Genomic DNA, 23,042 nt, shown 5'->3' with positions numbered 1-23,042 from the left:
GGCCAGGGCTAGGGGGTGGGGTTGTAATATATATTGTCCATTATATAGTATTTTGTTTGAAAAAGGTCTGTTGATTAAATTTAGTTACAAATCACTATTCTTTTAACTAATAACCTAGTACTTTGGTTCCCAAATTCTGGTGCATGGTGAAATAAAGACAATGTAGAGAATGTCTCGTAAAATGACATTTGTTCTTTTGTGGAATTCTTAAATAGATCTATTTTTAAATCTATTTGTGCATGAATGTTTTTAAAAGTCCTGTCATTATTGCCTATAGGAATATTTACTTTAATATCCTTGTTTAAATGTTGACAAGCTTTTCTCAGTTCCCTAGTTTTACTTTTGAAATTTAATAGTTAAGAAATATAGAAACCAACATATTGTTGAAATGCAGTTTTCCTCCAATTAAAAAAAAAAGAAATATAAAGGTTTGGGACCTGCCAGAACATGTGAAAACAGTCTAGAGCGGATCCTCCTGAAAGCACTCTGATATTATAATTTCTGTATATGTTCTGCTATGCTGACCTGTGTTCCAGAGCTGAGGGTCAAGACCATGTTGTTTGTTTTCCAAGTGCCTGAGGGATCCCACACATTCCAGCCAGAAAAGGCGTCCCTGAAAGGCAGTTCTTTCATTTGAATCACCCCAGGTGCTTCCCAGGTGACTCAGTGGGTAAAGAACCTGCCTGCTACACAGGAGACGCAGGAGTCACAGGTTTGATTCCCGGGTCTGGAAGAACCCTTGGAGAAGGGCATGGCAATCCACTCCAGTATTCTTGCTTGGAGAAACCCATGGACAAAAAGGCACCTGGAGGTCTGTGTCCATAGGGCTGCAGAGAGTTGACATGATGAGTGACTGAGCACCCAGGCACAACATGCGGGTGGCGTTAGTGGCAGAGAACCCGCCTGCCAGTGCAGGAGACATAAGAGACGCAGGTTTGATCCCTGGGTCAGGAAGATCCCCTGGAGTAGGAAACGCCAGCCCACTCCAGTATTCCTCTCTGGAGAATTCCATGGACAGAGGAGCCTGCGTGCTACTGTCTATGGGGTCGCAAAGAGTCAGACGTGACTGAAGTGGCTTAGCTTGCACGCAGGGGATTCTGGACGTTTTCCACCTTTCACACTGGAGACTCAGTGCTCCCAGAGATTAGGGCCCTATGGGGGCAAAAATCATGGTCAAGGGCTGCTTCTGGTGTATCTCTACCATCACTTAAGATTTAGAATGCAAATCTCTTATTGTTTCTGTCGTAAATGCCTTGTTATTGTCAAGAATGCCGCATTAAATTTTTGAAAATGTCATGGTATGCAGTCATTGTTAGTAAGCAGTGATTAGTGAAAGGAAATGAGGCATTTGTTCAACAGTCTTGATAATAAGGAAGTTTAATCTCATTTCTCTTTGATGTTCTTTTCATTTTTTGGTCATAAGAAATCTTTTTATCAGGGAGATTACCAATATTTTTATTGAATTTGAATAAATTATTAACCTCATTAACATTTAGTTCAAGCTGAGTGGTATTTTTATATTTTTGTTGTGTTTAATTTATGTAAATTATTTGCAGTAAGGTGAATCAAATGCTAGCTTTTTTGATACTTTATTGGAGTGATTTAAAAGTCAAAGAACTCATAAATGGTGATATTAGAGCATAATTTAATAGACTGAAATTGTATTTAAGTGTGCTAGAGTCTTTTTCTTAGATTAACCCTAGACACAGATAAGATATTAGCATTGGGAATAGCTGAATATGAGTTGAGAAGCTTGGTTTAGTGTGTCTAAACAGCAACACAGTTCTTGAGGTGTACTATTGGTTTAAGAATGTATTTTGGACTATTGGATAATAATACCTAAGTGCCATTAAGTTGAATATTTTTTATGTGTTAATAAGCCTTTATATCTTACATTTGGATAAAGACCAAAAATGATTTATAGAATAATTCTGTTTTGGCTTTTCTCATTACCTCATAACACATTCGATGGAGTTCAGAGGTATTCCATTTGTTCTAGGCAACAGAGGTTAAATATTAGTTTAAAAAATTTATGCAGATTGTTGAAAACCAGTATAATTTAATATGAAATTTGATATTTCATTTGGATGACAGGAATAGCATTTTGTCATAATTGTCACAGGAGCAGAAATGTTACATGGACCTACTGCTGGAGTGCATTCCAACATCTCCTGGGTTGCCAAAGGCTGTGGTGCCAGAGTTGAACTGATATGGCTTAGTGCATTCACCCTAACATTTTTTTATGTTTAGACCCACATTTATGCTATTTTTAGAAATGGTGCACTCTCAAATTACTCCACCATAAAGGAGAAAAGTTAAAAAAACCACTCATTATTTATCAGACACTAATCATTTTATATATTTTGACTCACGTAGTGCTGATAACAGCAGTAGGTAGATACTCTTGTTCCTATTTGGCAGATAAGGAAACTGAAGCACAGAGAGATTAAATGATTTCCTCGAGACTGTGCAGCTAATAGATGGTGGAACTAGGAATCTAATCTGAATAGTGTGAAGGACCAAACATCATCCTTATTTCTTTGAAGTAAGAAATGCCACTTCTTTGTTACTAGTTGAGGCAATAATGTAGACCTTTATGGGAAAAGAGTCTTGGGTAGAGTTTTGTGAGCAATTGTAATTAAAACATTGTCTCATACTCTTAACCTTTTCTGACTAAACTTAAATATTTTTCCCCTAAACCTGCAGGAATATCGAAAATGGAAAAAAAAGTGAAATTGGAAGAAAAAAGCTCAACTGCATTTGGTATGAACAGAAAGTAATCTTTAAGCAAAAGACTGTAGATGGCTTGGCAGTGGGAGGACGTAGTCTATCCCTTACTTTTTACCTGTTAGTGCTCCTGTAGGTGTAAGTGATCCTCTGTTTTAGTGTTTATTAGTTTATTCACCTCCAAATATGTTGTTTCCTAATACATGTCTTGTAGTAGTATGTGTATTTTTTGTCAAGGAACCTTAAGGCTTTCTCTGAGAACTTGATGTTTTTGAACATCTTTGAAATTATGACTGTTTAAAAATATGGTGCCATTTAATATTGTTGATCCTTAGAGAATGGATGGTAAAATAAAATAGCCTTTTTTCCCCAGCCTTTTTTCTTTTTTTTTTTACTTTCTTTATAAAAAGATACTAAATTTTCTGCTGTCTTTTCTGTCTTCTGTGCTGTCATGACTATAAGTTTTGGAATAATGGATAATAGTCTTAAATATTCTACAAATTAGCTCCCTGGAGCTTGAGTTACTCAAAGTTGGTTCAGTGTGGTTGATAAGCTGTGGGCTAAACCTTTCTGAGTTGGACAATAGTTGAATATGTGTGATGAGTTAGTTTTAAATAAAGTATTCTAGGATACTGTTTTAACATCTGTACATTTTCTTTAAAGTGCATATGATTGGGAAAAAAGAAATATTTTAAAATTTTTAAGAAAAAAATTAGTTTAATGAGTTAAATTTTTACTTCTTTGTGCTTTTTATCTTCATTCTTATATACGTGGAAACTATTGAAAGACTGAAGGAATTATTTGTGGATTTGACTTTTTTTTAATATTTTTCCCAAAGAAAAAAGTTCAAGTCTTTTTAATCTTCTAATACATTTTCTTGTTAAATTTTGTATGGAAATGCTGAGTCTCCTCGGTCAAGTTTTTCTTAAATTGTGGAGTATATTTCTTGCCACATCAGGAAACTGAGTTACATTACTCATTTAAGAATTTTAACTACTGTCTGTGTTAACTTTAAGGTGTCAGGAGTTGGGATTTCTCAACACTGCTAATGAAGATTCCCTCTTATAGCCCAGTAAGCTAATCAGGAGTTCCAGACTCATGACAGGAACAGTTTAATTGAATCCATCCACTCTGGGCAGGTGACTGGAATAGCTGATTAAACCATAAATGCTGCTTTTAGGTTAACCCAAGGGAACAACTCGGGATCAGTCATGATTACTAACTGACTCACTTATTGTCATTTAGGTAAGAGAAAAGAAAAGGATAAAGAAAGAAAAGAGAAGAGGGACAAAGATCACTACAAACCAAAGCAGAAGAAGAAGAAGAAAAAGAAAAAGAAATCTAAGCAGCATGGTAAGTACAGTCCTTCCTCAGTATCTGGGTTATTAGTTCCCGGCAGTTACCAAAATCCACAGATGCTCCAGTTTCTTGTATCAAATGGCATGGTATAGTCAGCCTTTGATACTTGTGGGCTCTGCATAGATCTGTGGAAATAAAAACTGATCTGCAGTTGGCTAAATCCACAGTTGCAAAACCTGTGGATACAGAAGGCTGCCTGTATGCTAAAATGGTGATTCCCATTTTTTAATATCTAAGGTTCTTTTAGCTATCCTCTTTTACAAAGTGGAGGTAGGATAGTATTCCCATGTTCTTGAGAGCTGAGCAGTTCGTCTAGTAACCTTCCTTTATCTTGCCTGTTTAGCTACAGTCAGTGAGTTAAGTGGTCTGTAAATTAGTCCTTGCAATGACTAGAGTCTTTCATTGCCAGCGTTATGGTGGACTAGGTACCCTGAACAAGGACCCCTCTGTGTACTGTGAAGGAATTTCTGTCAATCTCGAATTTAAAGTCCTTTGAATTAGCTTTCCAGAAGTGAGAGAAAATAATTTTAGAAAAGCTTGGAGAAAAAACAAATGATTTTTCTAACAATAGCTTGTCACTAAATAGTCATTAAAGCAAAAATCATTCTTAGAGATAGGAAGTTACCATAATAAATAGTCATTAAAGCAAAAATCATTCTTAGAGATAGGAGGTTACCATATAGTGATAAAGGTTGAGTTCACTTTACATCTTTCTAAGTTTTATCACTGAATAACATCATCATATCTTTCTTAGTGATTAATAAATTCACAAAACCCAGAAGTGTCTGTAAGGATAAGAAAGATGGTAGCTGCATAGTTGATCCAACAAACCTGTCCAGGACACTGAACTCAGCAGCTGCAGAGTAGACAGCTTTTTCAAATAGACTCAGACATTTATTAAAATGGACCATGGGATGCAACTTTAAGCAAACCTCAACATATTTTAAGGGTTTTCCTGGTGGCTCAGACAGTGAAGAGTCTCCCTGTAATGCAGCAGACCCAGGTTTGATCCCTGGGTTGGGAAGATCCCCTGGAGAAGGGAATGGCTGCCAACTCCAGTATTATTGCCTGTAGAGTTATCTTAAAATCACTATTGAGAAGACAAAAAGCCCCATATGTTTAGAAATCAAGCAGAATATTTTTAAATAATTCATGGATGAAAGACAATGCCAAAGGGAAAATAAGATGTTAAGAACCTGGCAGGTGATGAAAATATTATACATGTAACTTGAAAATGTAGTTAAGATTGCACTTGTGAGAAGAATATTGCCATACATGCTTACAAAAGAAAAGAAGGCTCAAAGTCAGCTAAGCCTCCAGCTTAAGAGGTTAGAAAAGATTAAGCCCAGAAAAAGTAGAAGTGAACATGAATGATAAACATATGAACAGAAATTAAGGAACTAAAAAAAAAAGTAGCAAAAAATGAAAAATGCCAAAATTAAATGATGACACCTAATTTTAGACTTCTGGCCCCTAGAACTGAGAGAATAAACTTCTGTTGTTTCTGTCCACCAGTTTTGTGGTAATTTGTTGGGGGCAGCTCTGGGAAACTCATACAACTCCAAATTCAGTTTGTTATTATTGTTGTTTAGGCGCTCAGTTGTATCCAACTCTCTTGGGACCCCATGCATGGACTGTAGCCCACCAAGCTCCTCTGTCCATAGGATTTCCCAGGCAAGAATATTGGAGTGGGTTGCCATTTCTTCCTTTAGGAGGTCTTCCCGATCCAGGGATTGAACCCAGGTCTTCTGCATTGGCAAGTGGGTTCTTTACTGCTGAACCACCTGGGAAGCCCCAAAATTTATTTTAATTGGTTTAAATAGCTTTGCTCTCAAAATCAGAAGAGAACAGTATGGGAAAGGGCAGTCACAGGCTGTTCTTATTTGTGGACAAAGAGGCAAAACACAGGGAATTAAATCTAGCAGGATGTTTAAAAATAGGACCATATAGGATTGGAATGCAAAGTTGGTTTGACATTAGAAAATGAATTAATGAAATTCACCACAGTAACATAGTTTCAATAAATGTAGAAACACCATTTGATGAATTCCTATGTACTTATATTAAAAAAAAAAAACTTTGAATAGCAGAGTGTAAAACTTAACTTAAAAACATAAAGAAAGCCTAAATAATGGGGAAATGATTCATATTCATGGGGTAGTAGATTACTGTTGAAAAGGTGCCGCTTGAAATAAATCTATAGATTGATTGCTGATTCTGAACTTAACATGGAAGAGTAAAGAGCCAAGAATGAGATAGTCACTCTTGAAGAAGAATAAGGAGAGTTACTATTCAGTTATCAAAGCCGGGAGGTATTTTGAAGGAATAGAATACGTTAAGAACAGAATAATCCAAAGCAGATCATACATATTTCAAAACTTAGTTTATTCAAAGCTGACATCTTAGTTTGTTAGGTAAGTAATTGGTATTAGAATAATTTATAATGCATATAGTGACAATAAAACTGGGCTCCAACCTTATACCATGTACAACAATCAGACTGATACTGATGAGACTTCCTACGTGAAAGACAAAACTATAGAACTTCGAAAGTATAGAAAGTCATCTTTGTGCTCTTTGGGCAGAGATTTGAAAATGAAAAATGCTAACCCAAAAGAAAAGGTTGAAAATGTGACTAGACTTAAATGAACTTTGGTTCATCAAAAGCATTATGGAGAGAGTGAAAAAACAACACAAACCATAAGAAAATAATGATAACATAAATACCTGACAGAGTATTAGTATTCAGAATGTATTTCAAGCCCTTACAGATCAAAAAGAGAAAGAAAACCCAGTAGGAAAATGGACGAAGGAGTTTAATAGGTATTTCACAGAAGTGGAAACCTGAAAGTGATTATACAAGACAATGCACACTCTTAGGTGAAGCTGCCTAATGTAACTTTTAGAACCTAGTGAAATCTATTTCCCCTCTGCCGTATTGGCAGAGAGTATGAGGTGAATGGTACCAGAAGTGCTGAGGAGGTGCAGATAGCGGCACAGCCACCATGGGGAAGCCGTGATGTTTTTCTGATGAGCGTAGAGTTGACCCCAGATTCTGAACTAAACTCACATGGTCTGTCAGGAGACATGTGCAGGAATGTTCATGGCAGCACTGGCGTTGGCCTGTGTCCACCTGTCCTTCAGTGGAATCTGTGTCACTGTGTAAAATAAATGGATTATACCCATTGGAATCTCATGAACAAAGCTAAAAATCAAGTCACAGAGGAAAACATGTACAGTTTTACAATTTCATTTATGTAAACATCGAAAAGTTGTAAAACTAAGCAGTATATTTTTTAGAGATTCCAATGTATGTAGCAAAAGCATAAAGGAAAGCAAGAGAATGATGAATAGAAATTCAGAATTAGTGTTGCCTCTGAGGTAGAGAAAGGACTTTTTAGTTCACATTGAAAGGTGGCACAAAGGAACCTTCCAAAAGTGACAGTGATACTCTCTCAGAGTACATGGTGGGTATCTAAGTATTTTGTAGTATTTACCTGCTTTATGTCATACCCATTTCTCCCCCATATGCATCAAATACTTAAAAAACAGTTTCAGAAACTATGACGCCAATGAGGTACTTTCAGAATTTGTAATCATTGTTGGTAAATTCTTCAGATTTTAACTCTCTCTATAGGTCAAAAATAGCATCTGATCTTCCCACAGAATATAAAGTTTCTGTATTCTTTAACTCTAAAGAAGGCAATGACACTGCACTCCAGTACTCTTGCCTGGAAAATCCCATGGATGGAGGAGCCTGGAAGGCTGCAGTCCATGGGGTCGCTAAGGGTCAGACACGACTGAGCAACTTCACTTTCACTTTTTCACTTTCATGCACTGGAGAAGAAAATGGCAACCCACTCCAGTGTTCTTGCCTGGAGAATCCCAGGGACGGGGGAGCCTGGTGGGCTGCTGTCTATGGGGTCGCACAGAGTCGGACACGACTGAAGTGACTTAGCAAAGTAAATTTGAAGACATGGGATCAAAATGGCATTGAAAAACTTGGACCCACTTCCCAGACAATCTGCCTTGCTCCTCAGCTTTTCTGTCTGACCCCACCCCTTCATAGACAGCTCTGTGGAAGCCATACCGGAGAGAACCATAAGTTAGGTAAACAGAAACCAGGAACCACAGATTCCTGTTTAGTGACTTCTCTCCCATGATGATACATCAGAATGCAGAAATGACAAGTGTCACACTGCAGGACAGATGCCAGATGAACTAGCTGAGGGTATTTGGCTGCCTTGGGTATTCCAGTGGAGACACCGAAGCATCTGGGCAGGAAGGGCATGCTTTTTTTAAGTCACCTTAACGTTGCATCCTATAAGTTAAATAAATAAGCAGGGTGACAATATACAGCCTTGACGGACTCCTTTTCCTATTTGGAAGCAGTCTGTTGTTCCATGTCCAGTTCTAACTGTTGCTTCCTGACCTGCATATAGGTTTCTCAAGAGGCAGGTCAGGTGGTCTGGTATTCCCATCTCTTTCAGAATTTTCCAGTTTATTGTGATCCACACAGTCAAAGGCTTTGGCATAGTCAATAAAGCAGAAATAGATGTTTTTCTGGAACTCTCTTGCTTTTTCAATGATCCAGCAGATGTTGGCAATTTGATCTCTGGTTCCTCTTCTAAAACCAGTTTGAACATCTGGAAATTCATGGTTCATGTATTGCTGAAGCCTGGCTTGGAGAGTTTTGAGCATTACTTTACTAGCATGTGAGATGAGTGCAATTGTGCAGTAGTTGAGCATTCTTTGGCATTGCCTTTCTTTGGGATTGGAATGAAAACTAACCTTTTCCAGTCCTGTGGCCACTGCTGAGTTCTCCAAATTTGCTGACATATTGAGTGCAGCACTTTCACAGCATCATCTTTCAGGATTTGAAATAGCTCAACTGGAATTCCATCACCTCCACCAGCTTTGTTTGTAGTGATGCTTTCTAAGGCCCACTTGACTTCACATTCCAGGATGTCTGGCTCTAGGTGAGTGATCACACCATCATGATTATCTGGGTCATGAAGATCTTTTTTGTATAGTTCTTCTATGTATTCTTGCCATCTCTTCTTAATATCTTCTGCTTCTGTTAGGTCCATACCATTTCTGTCCTTTATCGAGCCCATCTTTGCATGAAATGTTCCCTTGGTATCTCTAATTTTCTTGAAGAGATCTCTAGTCTTTCCCATTCTGTTGTTTTCCTCTATTTCTTTGCATTGATCACTGAGGAAGGCTTTCTTATCTCTTCTTGCTATTCTTTGGAACTCTGCATTCAGATGCTTATATCTTTCCTTTTCTCCTTTGCTTTTCGCTTCTCTTCTTTTCACAGCTATTTGTAAGGCCTCCTCATACAGCCATTTTGCTTTTTTGCATTTCTTTTCCATGGGGATGGTCTTGATCCCTGTCTCCTGTACAATGTCACAAACCTCCATCCATAGTTCTTTAGGCACTCTATCAGATCTAGTCCCTTAAATCTATTTCTAACTTCCACTGTATCCCTGGGCTGGGAGAAGCACAAGCTGGAATCAAGACTGCCGAGAGAAATACCAATAACCTCAGATATGCAGATGACACCACCCTTATGGCACAGAGTGAAGAGAAACTAAAAAGCCTCTTGATGAAAGTGAAAAAGGAGAGTGAAAAAGTTGGCTTAAAGCTCAACATTCAGAAAACGAAGATCATGGCATCTGGTCCCATCACTTCATGGGAAATAGATGGGCAAACAGTGGAAACAGTGTCAGACTTTATTTTTGGGGGCTCCAAAATCACTGCAGATGGTAACTGCAGCCATGAAATTAAAAGACGCTTATTCCTTGGAAGAAAAGTTATGACCAACCTAGATAGCATATTGAAAAGCAGAGACAGTACTTTGCCAACATAGGTCCGTCTAGTCAAGGCTATGGTTTTTCCAGTGGTCATGTATAGATGTGAGAGTTGGACTGTGAAGAAAGCTGAGTGCCGAAGACTTGATGCTTTTGAACTGTGGTGTTGGAGAAGACTCTTGAGAGTCCCTTGGACTGCAAGGAGATCCAACCAGTCCATTCTGAAGGAGATCAGTCCTGGGATTTCTTTGGAAGGAATGATGCTAAAGCTGAAACTCCAGTACTTTGGCCACCTCATGCAAAGAGTTGACTCATTGGAAAAAACTCTGATGCTGGGAGGGATTGGGGGCAGGAGGAGAAGGGGATGACAGAGGATGAGATGGCTGGATGGCATCACTGACTCGATGGACATGACTCTCAGTGAACTCCAGGAGTTGGTGTTGGACAGGGAGGCCTGGCGTGCTGCGATTCATGGGGTTGCAAAGAGTTGGACATGACTGAGCGACTGAACTGAACATCGCATCAGCAAACAGGACTGTTCCAATATGCTGTAGCAGATGCAGAATCTCCTGTTCTGAAGCACCTGTGACAGTGGGGAACAGACAAGGAGCGGCTGATGAAGAACAAAGTAAGAAGCAGGCTATACTTGGTAGCAGAGTGAGGGACAGTGACCGCAAGTGAGATTGCAGGAGGAAAAAAGAGAATTGACTTAAAGAAAGGAGAATGATTAGGATGAGTAAGTGAAAGTCACTTAGTCATGTTTGACTTTTCCACTCCATGGACTGCAGCCTTCCAGGCTTCCCTGTCCATATAATTCTCCAGGCAAGAATATTGGAGTGGTTTGCCATTTCCTTCTCCAGATATGACTAAGTCTTGGACAAGTTCAGAGTAAATTTGCACCTCAGACTTGTAGCCTACCATGACCTATGGCGCCACTATTTATAAAGAGCTGTGGAGTTTCCCTGATGGTTCAGTGGTATAGAATTCACCTACTATGCAGGAGACACAGGAGACATGGGTTTGATCCCTGGCTTGGGAAGATCCCCTAGAGGAAGAAATGGCAACCCACTACAGTATTCTTGCCTGGCGAATCCCCATGGACAGAGGAGCCTAGTGACCTACAGCCCATAAAGAGGCAGACATGACTGATCAACTAAGCACATATTAAAGAAATAAACCTTTTAAAAAAAAGTTGCATGTTTTTAAATTAAAAAGAACCTTATATCTTTGCATTGTAAAATCAGATCTATAAATGAAAATCTTAACTTTGAAAACAGAGTCCTGGTATAGACTAGCGATGCATAGGAGCATTGCTCTTTGTACACAGCAGGTGTTAGATCGGGTAATCACTAGCATCTTTGCAATTAATTATTACATTTGAGGAAAATTTATTCTGGGCTGTTTAATTCATCTTGGAAATGACACTTTCCCCCAGGTGATTAAATTAGAAGAGTGTTCTTTAAACTTAAATAGGGGGTTTTAAATAACTTTGAAATTTTAAGGACATCTTAAATTTTAAAGAATTCACATTATTACTGCATGCGTTCCTAATAGAAGATGTATTTTAGTCTGCAATTACTACCAACAAGGAGTTTAAAAAATTCTTTTCCTTTTACCACTCAGTGCAATTTTGCATATCCTGTGATGCTTATTATGTACCAAATACTAGGTGTTTTACATATACTAGTTCATTTAATCCCCACATTAACCTTTCATGGTGGGGCCTGTTATCCCCATTTTATAAACAGTTAACTAAAACAGAAGGATAAAGAGAGCTGTCCAAGCTCACATGGCTAGTAAGTGGAGAAAAGCAGATTTAAACCGAGGCAGTCTAGCTTCTGAGTCTTAATTTTCATGCTGTGTTGTTAATTTTGACCTCCTTGCCTTAAATATTGTTTTCTAGGCTGTGCATCCTTCCTTTGTTGTGTCTGTTAACATACTAAGTCCTTAGTAGTTATCTGTTAGTTTAAATGAAGCTATGGAAAATAGTAGTTAAACGATCCTTTATAATTATTCCATACAACTGTGGGTTGACAGATGTTTTGATTACCAGATTTAGTTTACATAATATAAAGTTAACTTTGTGTTCAGTCCATGTGTGTGAGAAAATGCTGTGCTGGGATTTTAAGAGTGACATCTTTGCCAGTGTTTAACTTTGTTATTTTAAGCAAATTGCTTCATCTCCTTGTCTTTTATGTATCTGTAAATATGGGGAAATGAAGACATACAGAGGTTTAAGAGAACTAGAATGAGAAATGCAAAGAGAATCCAAAGTATTGTATAGTAAAACAAAGATTCCTTTCTAAGTGTTTGTAAGCAAGCATGTATGTTAGGAGTGGTAAGGAGTATGAATAAATGTCTACCGTGATGTGTTGTGTGTGTGGTAAAACTGATACAAAATAAATTCTACTTGGTGAAGCTTTATGAAGAAGATGACATTTGCTCTAACCCTGAAACACAGCAGTAGACTTCTATTCGTAGTAGCCATAGGGCATGAGTTTGGGGAATACAGGTTCGGTGTAGAAGGCTAGGGCTTCCCAAGTGGCACCTAGTGGTAAAGAACCCACCTGCTGGAGACTTAAGGAGACATAAGAAACATGGGTCCGATCTCTGGGTTGGAAAGATCACCTTGGAGGAGGGCATGGCAGCCTGCTCTGGAATTCTTGCTTGGAGAATCCTGTGGACAGAGGAGCTCAGTAAGTTACAGTGCACAGAGTCACAAAGAGTCAGACATAACTGAAGTGACTTAACATGAATGCGTGTAGAGTGCTAGGAAATTGTGTTCAATGCTAATATACTGTACAGAGATTAAATGTCCTCCATGTTTTGTTTTTAATAACAAATTGAGATTTCTAACATTTTTGTACTGAACCAATACTTCCACTTTCTCTGAGAGGGCATTGTAACATGTAGTCAGTAAAAGGGCAGCTTTTAAGAGCCGAGTGTGCAAGTTCACATCCCGATTGTGACACTTAGAGCTTAAGTTATTTAAATTCTATACACTTCAGTTTCCTTGTGTATAAAATGGTGATGATAGTTTTTGCTATGTAGATTCATTGTTAGGATGTCATAAGGATATTGTTATGAAGTACTCAGTACCTGGCTAGCATTTAGTAGATCCCCTTCGCATTTCCACACCTGTGCTCAAGTAATGCGATGCTGACAATTTTGCAGTTCCAGGGAGGCTCTGAGGGATGACTCAGGTCTGGCAGTGTGAGCATCGTCTGGGAGCGTCCCACTGCTGAATGACGTGGGCGTGAGGCCCGGGAAAAGTGGTTTTAACAAGCTTCCCAGTGTGTATCAGATGCAAAATCCACTAATAATGCTTTTTTGGTTAAGAGTAAGGCTTCTGTAGTCAGACTGTCTGGGTTCGAATGTTGGCTTTGCCATTGATAGCTGTGTCTTCTTGGGCAGCTTAACCTTTTCTGCCTGTTTTTTCATTTGTATAACGGCACTGACAGTAGTAGTTTTTTGTTGGAGAGCTGTGAGGATTAAGAGTAGTTGGTACCTGTAATACACTTAGGGTCCTGTTTGGCACCTAGAGAGCCCTTGATGAACATGGCCCATGCCATGGTGTTTAGGATGACCACTGCTGCTGCCACACACCACTACCTAACAGTGAGTCAGAAACAACACACATTGATGATCTTAAGGTTCTGCAGGTCATAAGTCCAAAATGGGTCTTACTGGGCTAAAATCAAGGTGTCAGGACTGCACTCCTCTCTGAAGGCTCTAGGGAGAATCCGTTTTCTTGCCTTTCCCAGATTCCAGAGGCCACCGCATGTCCTGGCTCATGTCCCACCCCATCTTCAAAGCCAGCGGTGGTGGCTCAGGTCTTGTTTTAGTTTACATCCCTCTGGCACTGACTCTTTTGCCTCCCTCTTTCTTTTAGGGACCTTTGTGATTATGCTGGGCCAACCCAGATAGTTCAGGATAGTCTCTTATTTAAAAGTCATCTGAAGACCAGCTTGATTCCATCAGCAGCCTTATTCCCCTTAATTCCCCATATGATTCAGCATATCCACTGGTTCTAGGGATTGGGCCTTGGACATTTTAGGGGACCATTGTTCTTTCTCCCATAACTACCAGCTGCAAATGGCTGAGACTCAGTGTGCACCAGCATTGGACTGTTCTTGTAAACATTGCTTTCCATTCTCTATGATTCTTCAGCCTTTTCTACCTCTCATTTATTCCCTCATCTGCATTAGTTTACATCCTTTGCCTCACACTCAGTTGAGGAAATGGAAGCCATCAGATGAACACTGGCTCATCTCTTCTCCACCACATCTTTGTACTTACCTGAATATGTCCTCTCTTTTACCTCTGCCAAATGGAAGAACTGCCTGTCCTTTTATTCTTGAGTCCTGGCATGTCTCCCGTGTCCACCCCCCCGCCCACCCCCATCACCACCCCTACCACATGTTTAGATTTGTATGGACAATGTGTAGGATCTTCCTTCTTTCAAAAGCCCTCTGCTGAACTCACATTTCGTTTCTGATTTCTCCATCTCCTATTTATGCTTCCGCCTCATCTCAGAACCCCAGTTTCAGCACCAAGTTGTTCAAGCAGAAACCTGGATATTGCCCATGATGGCGGCTCACAGCCCTCCGTCTCCAGTCTGCAGATCACTGCGTCTGCTTTCAAATGTCACCTCAGCCGCCATCCTCCCAGCCCAGCCTGCCAGCATTTCTTGTCTGGTCTGTACCACTGCCTCTGAACTGTGTCCCCACTTCTGTTTGTGCTCCCCAGACTCCCCCCTCCATTCCACAGCTATAAAACACAGGTGTCACATCCTGCTCCTCCTTACAAACTTTGACTTTTGTTCCTTTAAAACCAAAAAAAAAAAATCTTACCTTCAGTGTGATCTGGCTCCTGTCACTCTGGCCTCATTTCTTACCTCCCTCCCTCCCTCACCGTGCTCTGGCCACAGGCTTGTCCCGTCGTTCAGGTGTGCCCAGGGTTCTGCTTGGTGGCCGCCCCATGTGCCTAGACTCACACCCTCTCCTGTCTTTGCCCCCTGACCGCACCCAACTCAGCCAGTCCTGCACGACTCAGTCTAAGCTGAGGAAGACAGAACTTTGACTAATTTCTTTCTGGACCATTTAATGTAGTTCAGAGGTTTTCTGCTGAAGAATTGATTGATTGAATTATCACTATGATAATTGACATGCTAGACATCATGAGAATCTCTTTACTAAAAAGAAAAGCAAACAGTTAATTTCCATCTTCCACATCTTAGCTTCAGACATAGCTGTGATTATGATGAAGAGAAAATGTAGCTATAATCCTTGTTCACTTCTGGACTACTTAATAAGAGTTTGTGGATACCAGTTAAAACCTGGTGCTCCCTGCTGGGTAGACACTGCCTGGGGTGTATCTTCCAATGTTCTTGCCAAAGCCAGTTCATCAGATGCATGATGATCTAGCTGCTCGTGGATGAGAAGAGAAAGTGGTGGCATGCTTGTTTATTTGTCATAAAACATGACCTTCTCATTATTTTTGTAGTGACTCTTCTTGATTACTTGATACTTTATTAATATTTCTCTATGTATCTTATGTTGCAGACTATTCAGACTATGAAGACAGTTCCCTAGAATTTTTGGAAAGGTGCTCTTCTCCACTAACTCGATCTTCTGGGAGTTCTCTGGCTCTGCGAAGCATGTTTACGGAGAAAAATACAACATATCAGTACCCAAGGGCAATCTTGTCAGTTGATCTTAGTGGTGAAAGTATGTGTAACCATGTAATGCTTAAAACAAAGTCTTAACGATTCTTAAATGTGGAACTGAGACCAGCGCATACTTGATCAGGTCCTGTCTGAGCAGGGCCCACAATTTAAAAAGTTACTCCATAAACCAATATGAAAACTTCAACGTTAGAAATTTAGCTACTTTTAAAATTTATATGAAGTAAAATGAGCATTTCTACTTAATTGTAGGACAGGCGGTAAGGAAACAATTAGTGTCCACCATGTACTGGTCTTCTGTGGCTGTTTTTACATGTATTTTCATATTCTTCACTACCAGCTTATAAAATAGATATTGTTACCCACACTGTGTAAACAAGCAGAGGCTTATAGGTTAAGTAACTTATAGGGCTAATTAGCATTAGAATTAAAATTCAAACCAAGGTCTATCTTAACTCCTAAGAAAATGCTTTTTCTGCCAGATTTTTATCCTAGTTTAAAAAGACACTTTGAATTCCGGATCACAGATATTTCTGTAACCAAAAGTCTGGAAATGTGGTCCAGGCAGTGATCTGAACACATTCAGGTGTTAGGCATGTTGACAGAAAGCCAGTTAGGCGATGACACGAGCCCTGGAGTTGGAATGGTTCAGGTTTTCCTGCAAGTCGAGTCCCGATGGTGGAGGGGTTGAGGACTCTCTCCTGCCAGTGTTCTAAGCAATGGGAAGAGAGACTCTTAACTATAGACATTGATAGCAGTGGCTTGAGACCAGAGCTCCAGCACAGTCAGGGAATGGAAGGTAAAGGACGGGGCTCCATCCTGTGTGAAATCCCAGGACTGTTTAGGGGGTGCCCTGTCTTATTGAGTGCCCTGCATGGCGGATGCCAGGTCATGTTTTCTCTTTGGCACTGTTACCGCCTGCTCTCTTCCAGGCCCAACTCCCCTCTAGCTCACGATAGAGAAAAGTATATTCTTCCCTTGACCCTAAAATAAGCACATAGCACTTGTGAGATATTTTAAATCTCAAATCTAAGAAAAACAGGGGAGGGAGGACTAGGGAAAAGGTCCATGCCCTTTTCCCTTTTGGGCCAGTGGTTCTTAACCTCAGGTGTACATTATATTCATTGATGTGAGGCTAAAATACCAGGTATTTTAGGTGCTGCAGCAGGGTACAGGTCTGGGGGTTTGGGGAGGGCAGATCCTGGCAAGATAGCCCTGGTAGCCGGTGTTGAAAATCAGGTAACCCCCATCCTGTGAGTCATCAAGGTCTGACGGTTGCCTGTTTATGCAGAGTGATGGAGAGTGGGGGATGGGCAAGTGGTGTGGCCGGAACTAGAACAGGTGAGCGTGGCTGAAAAGAGTGTCCTGAGCGTGTGCCCTCCAGTCAGTTGGCTTCCCTTGCCCTTCACATGTTCAAGTGCTGAGCTCTGAGAAGGAAAGTGGGGAGGTTCTCAAATGTGAAGGTACATCAGAACCAGCTAGAGAACTTCTTATACCCGATCTCTGGGCCTTACCCAGAGAATTTTCTGGGTTCTGACAAGTTCCCAGGCAGTGCTGACCTGGACAGCGCACTTGGGGAATATTGTCTGGAAACAGGAGTGATAGTTCTGGGGGCAGCAGTGTGCTGGGGCCGCTTGGTTGGAGCTGTCAACAGGTGGTGGTCCAGTGCGAGAGGGAACCTGTACCTGCTTTTCTTATTTAACTTTCAACCCTGTGACCCATTTACTTAGCCTCCAGAATTCAGCCAAATATTGCTTTGATGTGAGTTAGTCAGACTGGATTTTCTGGCCAGTATATCAAATTTGCCTTCTAACACCATAAAGCCTGACTGTTTTGGTTATACAAGCCCATGTAAGATACACCCTAATTCCTTTTAAGGGTAATAGTTTTTAAATTAAATTCATTACTGTTATGATTGCCATCCGTTTAATACCATGTATGTGTGCAGCAGTGTTTGAAACTGTTTATCTGTGTTCTAGTCTGTCATTTTGAAACATGAACTTGTGTTCAGGAAAGCCCAAGAGAAAAATACAGATTTTGGATTTAAGTTAGGAAGAGTATGAATAAATGAAATTTCTTACTCAGATTGTTAATATTGAAATATTTTATAATAGCTAATTGATTTACTTCTTGCTGCTTGAGTATTTTCTTGTATTTCTTTACCATTATCCTCATTTCTACTGACTTCACTCTCCAAGATGTCCCAAGATTCTAAGGAGAAAAAAACATGTTTTTCTATAAAACATTAACTTTTTATAAATCAGAAACAAAACATTCAAAAACATTGAGTCAGGGAGAAAATAGCCAAGATTGGAAGCTGATAAGGAAACTCTAAAGCGTGTGAAATATTTAGAATACAAATAGCATGAATTACGTGGTTTGAGTTCAGGCAGCTTACATCTGATCTGATTAAGTCTGAAAAGGAAATTTTCTGTATATCACGACTCCGTCCTCCCCACTTCCAGAAACATTCTGGAGTGGCTGTCGTATATATCAGGCTTCACTCTGAGCACTGGCTGCAGAGCAGTCAGCAGTGCAAAAGCCCTTGTTCTCCTGCACGCTTGACATTCTAGAAAGGGGAGGTGAATAAACAGCAGTGGAGGAATGTCTGAGCACATGACTGCAAGTTAGGGAGGTGAGGTAGAGAGGAAGGAACCCTCTCTGCTCTGAGGGTGGCCCCCATTTAGCAGCTTCCGGGCAGTGGGACGACTCAGGTTCCCCAGCATTTCTCCACTCACACTCCAGCACACCTCTAGTGTCCTGCCGTCATTTCTTTCCCTTTGTCATCACTCAAGTATTTCCTTATATTTGCCTCAGTTGTTTTTCCTGAGTAGCCTGAGCTAAATGGTAGTCTTTGATTTGACCCTGTTACAAGAACAAACCTAAAACCTAGCACTTAAATAGAGTCTTTGTAGTGGTCATCCATATAATCTAACTTCTGGGATGTACTTTTTTTTTTTTTTTTTTGAGGATTTTTATCAAAAAGAAATTTAGAATGTTATTAAATTCCTCAGGGAACTCATAATCCCGGTTTAAGAAATCCCGGTGAGGTCCATGAGTGCACAGGCTCTAGAATCAGGCAGTCCTGGCACGCAGTTGGCTTTACCACACGCTGGCTACACTGCCAGGCAGGTTGTGTCTTACATATAAAGTGCTTCATGTGGTCTGTCTCTGAAGTGCAGTGGTGGTTACTGTTCCTGAGATTGTTAAAGAGTCGTATTGCTGTTAGCTCCTAGGCACGCTCCTTCACTTCCCTGAAGTACTGTGTATCTGTATGGTGCAAATAATAAAACCTCTTTCTGTGACCCATTGTTGTGAGGATCAGAAGGGATAATGTTTGTGAAAGCATTTGAAGACTGCCTATTTTAGTTATTAATATCCACTTTGGCCATCACTTCTATAAGCACCTGGACTAGAGGATACTTTCTGAGTCACTTATAATGGTATTAACATAAGATGTAAAACAATCACAGTCACCCAAGCTTCAAAAATCATATGTTTCTTTGGCAACAAATACTCTGTTCCCATTCATCCGTCCTCCCTGTCTAAAGACTTAATAGCTTATACACACTTCCCATAGCGCCCTTCTTTCTAGAAAATGACATAAAAATGGAAAAAGCAGTGCTGAGCGCACTTTTATGTATGTTCTAGACTTATCGGACATGGAATTCCTGGACGATTCTTCCACGGAGAGTTTGCTCCTCAGTGGGGATGAGTACAATCAGGACTTTGATTCAACGAATTTCGAAGAGTCTCAGGATGAAGACGATGCCCTTAATGAAATTGTGCGATGCATCTGTGAGCTGGACGAGGAGAATGGCTTTATGATTCAGGTGACCTGTGTTCCCTTCACACGGAATCAGTCGGTCCAGGTGCTCGGCATGTGCGTGGGGGCATCTGTGTTCTTTTTCCTCCCCGTCCTTTGGAAGATGGAGGTTTCTAGCTTGTCATCACGTTTAAAGTACCAGTTTTAACGACTGGCAGGTCTCATCTTCAGTTGAAGTGTAGTTTTCTTACCCGAAGACCTGTCTCCAGGGTGTTTATTTTGAGGTTTACGAGCTAAAATTCTTTCCAAGAGCCATTAAAATGGCTAAGCTTCCACACTAAAGGGGAAACCATAGAACTGTTCTGCTGGTCTGGATCCTGTTGTCTAGTGATTTATGTTGTCTAGTCACCCTTCAAGGGAGATACTGAAACAGAGTTTCCGGAATATCGAAGATTAAAGGAAAGCTTTGTTTCAAGGATTACCCTTACATATCACCTCTCCCTGTAGAAAAGGGATCTTTGAGACAAAAGGAAAGCATAACCCATGTTTTGTGATGACGTTTGGAAGATCTGAAGGTGTTAGTTCTAGAAGTGAAGGAAGAGTAACTTCCCTCTTACTCTTCTTTTCCCCGATTTCCAATGGTTTTCTCAAATAAGGGAACTACAAGTTTGTAGGTTCACCACACAAGTAGTACTTCATGAGGTTGTTGCCTCACACACTGCTTCAGAGTTGCTTTTTTCTTTTTTTAATTTCTCTAATAAGCAATTTTTAAGTTTTAAGAATGTGGGAAATAGGAGACATAGTTTTTGACTGACTTGTGATTAAACCCGTTTACTAAAGCACATGTTAATGGGTGCAACAAGAGGAAGTTCCTGAAATAGTCTACTTTAAGTAAAGTAAAGCTCATGGTAAGTCATGACTCACTTTTGTGACGTGGATTAAGAAGTGAGCGGGCCGAAGCTGCAGGAGGACTCAGCCAGCTAGCTGAAGAGAAGGGGCTTGTCTCGGTTCCCGGCAAGTAAAGCGCGGTTGTGTTCCGGCAGTGTGAAGAGTGCCTGTGCTGGCAGCACAGCGTGTGCATGGGGCTGCTGGAGGAGAGCATCCCGGAGCAGTACCTCTGCTACATCTGCCGGGACCCCCCGGGTAAGCCTCCATCCCTCCTGCGCTTACAGGTCCCACTGTATGTCCACCGCCTGACATCCCACCTTCCGTGTCAGCTAGACACTGCTTCCTTGTTAAAACTTAAAAGTGTTTTTCGCTGTTAAGTTTTATTTTCCACATCAATTACTTAAAACATTAGCATAAATTCATCAGCATAATTTAACACCTTACAGGAAGGACCGGGTTGTGGCTTTTTCCTGGAGAAGAACTATCTCTTTAATGTACTCCTGTGTGTTGATTTCTAAATAGGCTAATACATGGTTATTTGAATGCATTCATAGCCTGAACTCAGGCTCCTCCTGACGGGATTTTGAATGCTCTTCTGGGAGTGCTGCATGACGTTGCAGTATTAGAGCAGGTGGGATGCCCAGGGACCATGGCCGGCCCCTTTGTTTCACTGATGAGGCAAGTAGGACCCTGGGTATCACGTGCCTTGTGCTCAAGACAGTTAGACTGGCGGCGCCGGGAGGAACTCCTGCACCTGCCTCCCCTGCACCTGGGCCTTCCTCGCCACAGGGGCTCTGAGCAGCAGTGTCCTGCATGTGGTGTGTGCTTCCAGCTCCCCGGCGGAACCCATGGAGGCATCTCAGATAAAGGCTGCTGCCTTTTCTTGTGTCTATCAGATGAATAACACGAAGAAGCAGGAGAGTTATTTAAACCTTCATGAATGTAGGCATTTGTTCATTCATTCATCTAGCAGCACTTATGGGATTCCTCCTGTTTGCCAGTCTCTGTGGTTAGAGGTAAGATGAGGTAAGAGGTAACTGTGCCATCCACTCGCTCACTGTATAGTAGGGGACACAGACATAGAAGCAGCTAGTTGTAACTGGATATAGTCACTGTTGATAGTGAAGATATAGGATTATATCAGATTCTATAGATACAGAGCTCTTAGACATGAAGGAGGGGTCCCTATTTACTTAACTAGAATTCTGTTTCATCCAGTTCAACTAGTTTCTGTCTACCCCTTTCAACCTTTTTTAGAGAACAGAAGACAGATACATAAAAAATAGAAAGTAACACTCAAGGTTCCTCTGCAGGTGTGACCTGCCACTGACCACATCCTTAATGGAGTTTGTCTTCCTTAGTGGACAGGAAATCTGACTGTGGGAAGAACTCTAAACAGCGCCAACTGCTCGAAACACTAGCCTTGCTCGTCTTTGGAATTTGTTCTTAGTCCTAGAGCTTGCCTCGTTTACTGAGTGATATTGGTCTGGTAGCAGTTGAAGGGAAGTCTCGAGTGAATGGACTCCTTCGTCACTGTAATCTCAATTTCATCTACAGGTCAGAGATGGAGTGCAAAGTATCGCTACGATAAGGATTGGTTTAATAATGGGAGAATGTGTGGGTTATCATTTTTAAAAGAAAATTACTCTCACCTCAATGCCAAAAAGATAGTTTCCACACACCACCTGCTTGCTGACGTCTGTGGTGTTACAGAAGTCCTGCACGGGTTACAGCTGAAGATCGGAATACTCAAGTAAGTGAAGGGCGGCCAAGGGAGGGGTTCAGTTAGGTGTAAGTTTTAATTCAAGCTAAGTCAGTTGTTTTTTGTTTCTAACTAATTTTTACTGGAGTGTAGTTGCTTTACTGGCCAACTGGAACTGATCATGTCCTTGGTAGACTCCATGCATCCTGGTATCAGGCACTTTGGTGTACCTTGTTTATGTCTGTCTTCCCTTACTAAGCCTTGAGTTCCTAGAAGGTTGGGATTGTGTCTTACTCATCATTTTATTCCTAGAGCTTAGTGGAGGGATGAGTTCTCAGTAACAAATGAAATTCGCTTCTGTTGGATGTCATAAACCTGAAGATGAATTTCTTCATAAAAAAGTCACACAAATGCTAAAACTCAAGAGAGAAACTAATTTATAAAGTTAGGCTTTAAAAAAAAAATGTGGTTGTCCTTGATATCAATATGAATTTCTGAACATTTGTAATTTCAGTAAAGATTTCAACTGGACAAATTTTGCCTCATGCCTATAGGTTCTGTTTATGTTAATGTTTCTACTAATAGTAGTTATTATCACTAGCTAGAAGGCAATGGCACTCCACTCCAGTACTCTTGCCTGGAAAATCCCATGGATGGAGGAGCCTGGTAGGCAGCAGTCCATGGGGTCGCTAGGAGTTGGACACGACTGAGCGACTTCACTTTCACTTTTCACTTTCATGCACTGGAGAAGGAAATGGCAACCCACTCCAGTGTTCTTGCCTGGAGAATCCCAGGGATGGGGGAGCCTGGTGGGCTGCCATCTACGGGGTTGCACAGAGTCGGACATGACTGGAGCGACTTGGCAGCAGCAGCAGCAGTATTTATTGAAAGTCTACTAGGTCCCTGAAATTGTTGGTTTCTTATGATATTTCATTTAATCCTTACAATAATGACCTTACTTTGATAGCTGGGTGATCAAAGACAGAGGTTCTGGAAGTCATCCAAGCTCCTCCTGTGAGGCAGAGCAAGACTCTACCCATTGGACTATTGAGTTACAAGTCTAGCTGTCCTTCTACTGCACCTTCTACTGTTGAAGAATTA

General features: G+C 40.7%; 1 protein-coding gene across 11 annotated transcripts in view; it reads left to right on the top strand.

Moving 5' to 3' along the window:
• Positions 1-23,042, top strand: part of PHF20L1 (PHD finger protein 20 like 1) — an 80,069-nt gene that overhangs the window by 44,073 nt on the left and 12,954 nt on the right. For 10 of the 11 annotated variants that reach the window (XM_005215332.5, XM_005215333.5, XM_059893190.1 and 7 more), the window contains 6 exons: positions 2,707-2,763; positions 3,973-4,080; positions 15,464-15,628; positions 19,237-19,418; positions 20,395-20,494; positions 21,797-21,992. In XM_005215332.5, coding sequence (XP_005215389.1) covers positions 2,707-2,763; positions 3,973-4,080; positions 15,464-15,628; positions 19,237-19,418; positions 20,395-20,494; positions 21,797-21,992 — 808 coding nt within the window. The remainder of the gene's footprint in view (positions 1-2,706; positions 2,764-3,972; positions 4,081-15,463; positions 15,629-19,236; positions 19,419-20,394; positions 20,495-21,796; positions 21,993-23,042) is intronic. The other variant, XM_005215334.5, reaches the window with a different exon arrangement.

The sequence above is a fragment of the Bos taurus genome, chromosome 14, assembly GCF_002263795.3.
Source record: "Bos taurus isolate L1 Dominette 01449 registration number 42190680 breed Hereford chromosome 14, ARS-UCD2.0, whole genome shotgun sequence".
Lineage (NCBI taxonomy): Eukaryota > Metazoa > Chordata > Mammalia > Artiodactyla > Bovidae > Bos > Bos taurus.
Note: the sequence above shows the minus strand (reverse complement) of the source record. Positions and strands in the feature narration are given on the sequence as shown.